Source organism: Lygodium microphyllum, chromosome 23 (genome assembly GCF_053477565.2).
Source record: "Lygodium microphyllum isolate KBCC chromosome 23, Lygodium_microphyllum_v1.1.10, whole genome shotgun sequence".
In the NCBI taxonomy this organism is placed as follows: domain Eukaryota; kingdom Viridiplantae; phylum Streptophyta; class Polypodiopsida; order Schizaeales; family Lygodiaceae; genus Lygodium; species Lygodium microphyllum.
The window spans coordinates 4,469,062-4,478,746 of record NC_141157.1 but is presented as its reverse complement, the minus strand read 5'-3'; the positions used below and the strand labels follow the sequence as shown (position 1 = coordinate 4,478,746).

Genomic DNA, 9,685 nt, shown 5'->3' with positions numbered 1-9,685 from the left:
AGTAATCAACACTCTAATACATCAAGTACATAGCATCAGACATGCCAAATCCTAGTAGGGTACATTCAGAGCATAAATTCCAAGCTATCTCAGACCCGTAAAGCATATACCTGAAATAATTCAAAGAGCATGTAACTGACAACCAAATGTAATGCCCAGTAGATCCAAAATGCTCAAATATATCTGAAGATGAAGCTCCAAGCAACTGTCAAGCATGGGCAAACCAAGTAGCATCCATATCTGACCAAAGTATAAATGCAAGAGGCCTAAATATCAAGCAGTGACAATAGGCATAGACCGGTCCAAAGCGTGCCAACTGAAGCCAAATGCCAATGAAGAACGACCAAGTCGGAGCCTAATCCAAGCTCAAAAGCATTCCGAAACCAAGAAGAAGCATTTAACAACCTCCAAATACATCGGTATGATCATTCAAACCTCTATCCATGAACCAATGCATACACCAAGTAAATGAGCTTTAGTTCATTGTATAACAACAAGCAATTTACTATTAAATGAAGCTCAAACGGTGCTCAAATCTGCTCCAAATATGTTCCAAATCATAGACATAGCATCCCGTAACATTCGGGCATCAATAGGCATCAAATGGGCAATGCCAAGAAGCATCAAACAGTAAGTGTCAAGTGTTGCCCTATTTTGACAGTTTTGGAACTGTGTATATAGCAAAGGATTGAAGGGAGAAGCAGTCGAATCGATCATCGGGAGCCAAGCACTAATGCTAGGGAGTTGAACAATGCTCAGGAAGATTGCCAAGAGTCCAAGGAAGCCGAGGAAGAGCAGGGAAATGCCGGGAGTAGGTCAGCCCAGCCCCCTAAAAATGCACCGAAAATTGCACTGGCTGTTCTTGGGGGCTGGGGGATCTGCAATAGTCCTCGGTGACACTTGGCAATGTTAAGGGGGACTCCAATGCAGCTCGGGAAGAAGTCGATGAAGGTCCGGAAGCTCAGGGAGGAGGTGGGAGATCAAAACATACCTGCAAATGAAGGTGCCATGGCTGCCATTGAAGCTCAGGTTGAAGCTCTTCAAATCTGGGCTGAAGAGAATGTCGGGCAAGCTCCAATGCCTTTGCTCTGATACTAGTTGAAAGGGAAGTGGAACCCATGAGGAAGAAGCTTGGTGGTGAGAGCTATGGCGGATGGAGAATAAGAGCCAAGAGAGAGAGAGACTCAAAAGTGGGAACTCCAACAACCACAATGTGTGACTTGGCCTTCCTTTATTCAAAAACTGTCACTAAAAGAATAAAGAATAAGTGACTGTGGCGGGCGCCTGCCACTTGCAGTGTGTAGTGGCAAGTACTGTCAGTGTAGTAATATATGGGCGGCTAGGCAGAGGCACCTTTACCCCCAACAAGATCTATAAACTCCTGATGCACCCAATATCTAAGAATGCATAAAGAATGGGTTTTTAAAATCATGAATGAATCCAAAGGAGCCAAGACATCAAAACATTGGACATATTCCTAGTATTGAACCTCAACTAGAAGAGTCCAAGTATGGCAAGGTAGGTAGATGCTCCACAATGTCAACAAGGCTTTGCCACATAATAGGATATGTCAACATAAAAGATGACTACTCCTACAAGCAAAATTGAGTTTTTGAAGCATGGTAGTATGCATGGTTGAGGCCCTTCACCATACAACAACAAATAATTAACTCAAAATTGAAAGAAACACGAATTGAACAAGAAAGAAAACAAAATCAAAAGAGAAGAGAAATAGAGAAAGCATGCACAATATAAGATTGGGTATAATCTCCCCCCATATATTGTTGAGCACCTCCCCCATTGCATGTATTTATTATTTGTATTGAGCTTTTATGCTTTCCTTTTTTTGGGCCTTTGTTGTTCTTGTATGAACACCATGCTTTTGCGCCAATACTTTTAACTCTATCAAATACATATAAACTAAGGTTTACAAAAATAATAACCAAACCCTTTAGGCTTTGCAAAATAATTGTATTCATATAAATGAGTTATACCTGTGCACTTATAATTTCATAGTGCTAGGAAGTACGCTATAATTCCACGCTATGAAGCACTTAACTATAATTAATTGTGTAGTGAAGAGGACAAGAGAGGGAGAAGAGGAGAGAGAAAGAGAGAAATAGGAGAAAGACTAGTAGAAGAGAAAGAAAGAGAGCAAGGAAGCCATGAAAGTTGGAAAAAAGTAAAGAAAGACTTGATTATGCAATAATTGATGACGTAGCTAAGTCTCTCGACACCTTAAATACATTGTCATTGTAATGGGTATTTTCCATGCTAACCTCGTGTCCTACTCGTCTATCTCATTCTTTTATATTTCATCCCGACCACTAAGGTTTTTGGCCTAAAAAACAAAAAGAGAATTTATTGGTGTGGCTCACAATGGGATTACAAAGTACTACTTCTTTATTCAACATTACAAAGGGTAATATATATAGATATATATATATATATATATATATGGAAAAACTCAATCTCATATGGAATTGGGGTGTATGGATGTATATATGATATGTATAGTACGTATGAGTTGACAATGTATAAGTTTGGCCACCAATTCTTGACAATTAGGCTCTAACAAATAGTGGACAACATGATGTTCAAAACAACCATGTTGGAGGAAATTGGTCATAACTTTTTATAGGTGGCTTCAATTGAGGCCTTTTACATGTGAAAATGAAGCTTGTGAAGCATACATTCAACCCATATAGATTACATATCATTGCTACTAATGGAGGATAAAAACTCTTCTAAAATATGGTGCTATCTACAAGCAAATTGCAGGCCAAACTGGGCCAACAAGTCTTTAGCCAAAATTGAATCTTTAGGTAGGGGAACTCTTTCAAAATGGTTACTGGTCTCCATGAGGCTTCTTTCAAGGTAAACCCTGACAGTTAATCAAATACTCTTAAATTGACCAAGTTCTTAGTTTGTTTTCTCCTCATTCAATGATAACCTTAGGAGTGTATTAGATGATGCCCTCCTTATCTATGGGTGGCAGCTCCTCCACATAGTCTTAAGGAGACCTAATAAAGGGTTTTAGTTGACTCGTATGAAAAATTTATAAAACTTGGGGTGTGTGTGTGTGTGTGTGTGGAGAGAGAGAGAGAGAGAGAGAGAGAGAGAGAGAGAGAGAGAGAGAGAGAGAGAGAGAGAGAGAGAGAGAGAGAGAGAGAGAGAGAGAGAGAGAGAGAGAGAGATGATAGGCCAAGCCACCCACTCTCTTGACTATCTTGTAAGGCCCATAATAGTGGTGTGCTAACTTGTTGCTAGAGCCATCCTTTAGTGTAGAGTATTGGGACTTGAGTATTTTTAGGAGAACTAACCCACCTTATTGAAACTCAAGGGTTTTTCTTTAGCATATAGCTTCACATGTTCTTGGACCTTCTTGAGATTCAACGTACATTATTGAAGTAGGGCTTGCATATGGTCCAATTCGCCTCTTCCATGAGGGGTTCAACTCCTCAATGAATATGACAGTAGGGAGGGGAACCCTATACCTATACATAGCCTGAAAAGCAAGAAAGCCTCTTGACTGATCAGAATTTTGGACATAGTCTACCTTCCCCATGTGTACCCCATGAGGTGGAGTTCATACCCTAGTATGATATGGTACAAATTGAGTAACTATTTCTTTGTTCACACACAATAAAATGAGTACTAAGAGCTCAATCTGAAGAAGATCATATGGATTGAGGATCTATAACTTGTACATCGATTAATATTTTGGAGAGACCTCAACAACCTGATATCAGAATAATTATTTAAGTGGAGTCAATATATCCATGGATATACTAGCATGCTATCAATGTGATTCTTATGAAAAAGATAGTTGTATTTGTAAGGGAGAAGGAATATCGTTACATGCTTTGGGGATTTCTCGATTTGCCAAACAAGTACAAGCCTCTCAACACCTTATGTAAACCACCCATATCATTGATATATTTGTCGAGAGTATTATGCTAATGCTGTAAATATTTTTAATGGTCATGGCTAAGCTCTTTTCTTACTTTAGGCTTTTGTACTCCTCACGTTTCTATGGAAATAATCTACCTAACATTGGATACTATGTATGAGAAGAGATTGATCCATATGAGGAGACTATGTATTGAATTGCTTGTCAATCTAAGGAGCTTCTAAACATTTTAATATACGGCATTTGGGACATGGGTGCATTGGAGGAGCTCCCAGATAGACTGCCCTTGCTTATCATACTTATCTTTTAGATTAATATGCTTTGCTATGTTCATATATAGATCGAGGAAAAAAATTGATGTCAGACGAGGTAGCAAGCCAAAAGAGAGGTGACCTTCCACTTGTTACTTAGGACTATTAAGGGGTGCAACACTTTGCATGATTTGATTGTGAGATTGATGAGGTAACACAATTGGACCGTTTACCCAATAGTTGATCGTTGTGGTATAAGCTAGATAGAGCTAATTTCATTGCAAGATGGATGAGGTAACAACGTAATTGGCCCCTTTAGTGTGAAAGTTCGTCATTGTGTCATAAACTAGATTGAGAAGGGTGGGGAGAATGCCAAAGCCATACATAGACTTATGCCTAAGGGTATGTTCAGGTACCGGCGCCGAGGGACAGGGCTGCTTGGGGTGAATTGGGCAGGGGAATGAACTCGAGCACGAGGTAGCGGCAGGGACATGGCAGGTGCTGCACGCTTCGCTTATTCTGCCGCCCGAGACAGCATTCGCTTCCTTGTGCGGGGCTACCAAAAGAGGGCGGCCTTCGTCACGTCCTCATCCCCTTCTCCCGCACGTGCCCAGGTATTACAATTGCTCGGTAGAGGGCCCAGGGCGTTCTTCTGTCGGCACTTGGGATTCTCCCTTGACCCGGACTTCTACGAGATACCGGTCGTGTATGGCGTCCCTCAGGGTAGCAAGCTCAAGCTGTACAACCTCCCCCCCACAGATGACAGACAGAAGCTCAAGAAGGACCTCATCCAGTGGTTCTTGGACCTCGAGGAGAATCTGACAGTCACCAGCTTTGAGTTTACAGATGATCCAAAGTGGAATGCCGAGGGTGTTGGTGCCTTTATAGAGTTTGAAACTAAGATGCAGGCTGCTACTGCCTATGCCCGCCTCGATGCATCCAAATTCCAAGGCAGGTATGTACGGATGAATTTTGTTGAGAGAGCACCTTTCCCCCCTAAATGGCTAGCGCAGAATGAGAAATGGTTCACAGGAGAATATGCCCTAGAGGGGGTGGTTGTTCCCAATTCCAAGGTATTTGTAGGAAACCTCTCATATGCTGTTGATGACAAAAAGCTTGAGGAGATTTTTAGTGCTTATGGCACTGTGTATGTTGCCAAAGTAATGAAGGACAAGGAGACAGGTCGATCCCGTGGTTTTGGATTTGTAACAATGTCAAATGATGAAGAGATGAATAAAGCAATCCAGGGCTTGAATGGCAAACAAGTAGATGGCCGGTACCTCAAGGTGAATTCAGCTCAAAACAAGCCCGAGCAAAAGCTAGAGGAAAAGCCTGATGAGTAGGAATCATATCAACAACCATAGCTAGTGTTGCGTGTGTGTTGCCAAGGTCGCCAAGTCATGAGAGTGCCCTGTGTGCTATATAGTTTCTTGCTGTTGACTATGAGACTAGAATAGTTAAGTACTTAAGGCTTCGTCCCACCTTGTATTGCACATGCAACAAATTACAAACCATTGGAAAAACTTAGGGTGTTTTTAAGACCAGCAAGTGCGCGAAATATTTGATATTACCGGTTTGGGATTGTCATGTAGCGTAGTGGTGATTTTTTTAAAGATGCGTAAAGATCTTTTGTGTTGATGAGCAAAGCAATTTGTTTGATATGTTAGCTTGTGTAACGTTTAATATCTAGTTTGGTGGCAATTCCTTTTATTCTTACCCTTGATCTTTCACGAGTAGCATTAGCCACATGTGTCCAATGCCTTTCTCTTCAATATGAGAACTCTGGCATGTTGAACTGATTTTTCTTGAGAGAGAGAGAGAGAGAGGGGGGGGGGAAGGGGGACATGAGAATGGTCGAAATGATCTCCAACCACATAATGCTCAATAAGATGGGCTCAACTAGAAGATACAAGAGGAATGTTGTAATTGAGTGTGAAACTTTAAAGCAAACCTTGTATCAACTCAGCAATGGCATTTGGATTGTTACTACTAGTAGTCATGTGTGTCATGCATAGTCATCTCTTGGTCACGAGCCTCGTTTTGAGTGAGATGGGGACATAAGGAGCTTTGACACTTAGTTTGTCATGTGTTCTAATGGAGGAGACAACTCTTTCTAGAGCATGCATGTTTTTTCCTGTCAGATTTAGAAGTGTCACCGTGATTGCTTATTTTCCAGCTTAGTGCATTTCTTTTTCAGTGGGTCTCAACTGTGTTCATACTAGCCAAGATGGGGCAACCAATATTTATGACGGTGACCAGCATTTTGTTGATTATTTTATTGCTGTTGATCAGTCGATGACCATTTTTGGCCCCTACAGGTAGCATTGACCAATTTTGGCATATTTTAGCTATTTATAGTTGTTCTCTATACTTGGCTAGTCATTCACATGTTTATCCTTTGTAGGTTTTAGTACACTCTGATAGAGAGGGTCTTTACTCTATCTTCTAGTGTTGTCTTCCGTCATTAGCCTGATCCGATGTTCTTATTGACGTCTTGGGTTGTTTGCAAGGATCAATTAGTCCTCTCTGTATTTAGCATTTTGTGCATAATTTCTTCTTTCATTCTCTTCTTTGATTGCAGTCTTTCTCTTCCATTCTCTCTTAGTGTTTGTATTTCCTTTTTTGTTGCGCTCTTACATGGTATTAGAGCCATCATGAGCAAGGTTCTATGAAGAGAAGACCACACTCAACTTGCTTTTTGGAGTTGATTTTTTGGGAAGAACATAGATTTTGTATCTTGTTTGGGCCTTCTACGAAATGTGGGGCATCTACAACTTCTCTTTGCAAGGTGTAGTTGATTTCCCCTCTGTTTAGCTAACGTGACCCCAAAATGTAGGAGTTTTTTGTGTGTTTGCAAGTCTATTTGAAGAGTTATGAAGTATTGTTTTGACATGTTTGATGATTGTAATGTGGAGACCATTTAGTCTTCTACTGATAGGTGGTCACATTAGTTAGACCATTGCAAAGAGCAATGTAAAGATTGGCATTTAGAGCCTCATTCTTACTTTGATAGGTCGAGAAGATTAGAGCCCCCTTCTCTCCCTTGCTTCTGTACATCTTTCTCAAAGGGCTTTGAGTGTGTAATTGAGATAGATTCAAAGCTCATTGGTCAAGATTGGTGAGAGTGACTGAGGTAGGATAGTCAGGTACAATTTGTCTGATCCATGCAGTCACGCGGACTGAGTACAGTATTAAATGTGTACAAAAAAATTCCGGATAAAATCTAGTGTTTTGTACGTTCATTAAAAAATACATAGAAAATTAAGGGTTAGGCTAGTAAATACTACTTGTTTTAACATGAGAGTGGCTACCCATGAGATAGAGCGTCATAAGGCATTATCCATTCAATACTGATACAATTTATAAACCACAAATGTCTTTGCTTCAATTTTCAACAACGAGTCATGAACATGACAAGAGGTGTAAAAAATAACAGGTATGCTTTGCTACCATGTCAAAATAAGTGAGTGCGTAGAGAGAGTAGGGTTTGCGGGGAGTAACACAAAGTATGTATGGCAAAGAGTGAGAGAGAAGAGAAACTAGAAACACAACAAGAACACGGTGATGATGCATTGAATCATGCTATGAGAAGAAAAGGTGATATAGCGGAGCTAAAGCTTTAGAAGATAATTGCACTGTCTTGTCTAAATTAGGTAGCAACACTTGTGGGAATTTGCACAGTGAAGGGAGCCAAACATAGTCCTTCGGGCAGTGGGCAATCGAAGTAATCATTGGAAGGTGAAGGACACTTGTCGAGGGAGTGAACCGCATTCCTCTAATGCTATCAGAGATGTGCGTAGTTCTCTAATGCTGGGGAGTGACCTAGGTAGCAAAATGCAAATCCCAAAGTGTCGAAGCTATCAAACGTAGGGAGAGCAGCCTAGATACTGATGCTAGATGATGGAGGAGAAGCCAGGCTGCAAAAATGCAAGTCCGAGCAGCCTCTCTGATAGACAAGTGATGCCAAGTGATGGAGGAGAAGCCAGGCTGCAAAAATGCAAGTCCCAACAGCCCTTGTAATAGATGAATGATGCCAAGTGATGGAGGAGGAGCCAAGGTGCAAAAACGTAGGTCCCAAAATCCCCTGTGATATATGAGTAATAAAATCATTGATGCTTGGTAATGTAGACTGTTGCTAGAGGCTAGAATGTTGACGCCAAGTTGGAGATGATGATGTTGGGTAAGGAAAAAGTCTCCACATTGAAAACGTTGGTGAAGGTGGAGCTTGATGGAGAAGGGTGCTAATGCCAAGCAAATGATGGTGATGCTAGGTAAAAGATGCTCCAAATGTAAGGCTTGATGCTGGAACAGGGCGCTTGAAGCAGAAGGCAGCCACGAGCCACGAACCTCAATGTTCCTTTGAAGGGGGGTGAGGGCAGTGGAAAGAGTTGGTGAGAGAAGGAAAGGGTGTCTAATGATGAAGGAAGAGGGGGTGAAGAATGATTGAAGGGAGTGGCAGTAGGAGTGAAAAATGAATGAAGCAATTGCCTATTTATAGGCATAAGTTGTCTAGGGTGGTGCACCATTGTGTGGGGACCCATTGAAAAAGTGGCCAAAATGTGGACACTAGTCCTTTTTGGGGCTGTCAATGCGAAACCCCTAAATGAAGTGTCTAAACCGAAGAAGTGGTTTCTGAGCACCTCCTCTCAAGCCCAAAAAGAGATGAAGAAAGAGGAGCAAAGAGAGATACGATGAAGTAGGAGAGGATCGCGGAGATCCAAGATTTCCACATGAGAGGTATCTTGTAGTAAAGAACAATAGGCGAGATGAATTGTAGAACCTGACTCCACCTCGGGAGAGAAGCCACTAGCTTCGTAACTCCATGTTGAAAGGAATTCAAAGGTCTTGTCACCAAGTCGTGGTTGGACCTCCAACGCCTTGATCTAGGCGGTCTCTGAAGATTTTGGGTATCAATAGGAGAAATGAGTGCTTGAAGGCAACCATCCCCAAAGGGTAAATGGAGGGTGACAAACTTCAGGATGAGTAGGTGCCTGCCCCGGCGCGCCCCCCCCCCCCCCTCCCGCCCCGCGGAGGGTGAAAACAAATGTCTTTGCTTCAATTTTCAACAACGAGTCATGAACATGACAAGAGGTGTAAAAAATAACAGGTATGCTTTGCTACCATGTCAAAATAAGTGAGTGCGTAGAGAGAGTAGGGTTTGCGGGGAGTAACACAAAGTATGTATGGCAAAGAGTGAGAGAGAAGAGAAACTAGAAACACAACAAGAACACGGTGATGATGCATTGAATCATGCTATGAGAAGAAAAGGTGATATAGCGGAGCTAAAGCTTTAGAAGATAATTGCACTGTCTTGTCTAAATTAGGTAGCAACACTTGTGGGAATTTGCACAGTGAAGGGAGCCAAACATAGTCCTTCGGGCAGTGGGCAATCGAAGTAATCATTGGAAGGTGAAGGACACTTGTCGAGGGAGTGAACCGCATTCCTCTAATGCTATCAGAGATGTGCGTAGTTCTCTAATGCTGGGGAGTGACCTAGGTAGCAAAATGCAAATCCCAAAGT

General features: G+C 41.7%; 1 protein-coding gene across 1 annotated transcript; it reads left to right on the top strand.

The window, feature by feature from the left end:
* The first annotated feature begins 4,503 nt into the window (after positions 1-4,503).
* On the top strand, positions 4,504-5,810 carry LOC148015823 (28 kDa ribonucleoprotein, chloroplastic-like). Its single transcript, XM_087664694.1, has one exon. It carries the CDS (start codon positions 4,656-4,658, stop codon positions 5,505-5,507), a length of 852 nt encoding a protein of 283 aa, XP_087520820.1. The 5' UTR covers positions 4,504-4,655; the 3' UTR covers positions 5,508-5,810.
* Positions 5,811-9,685: the final 3,875 nt, after the last annotated feature.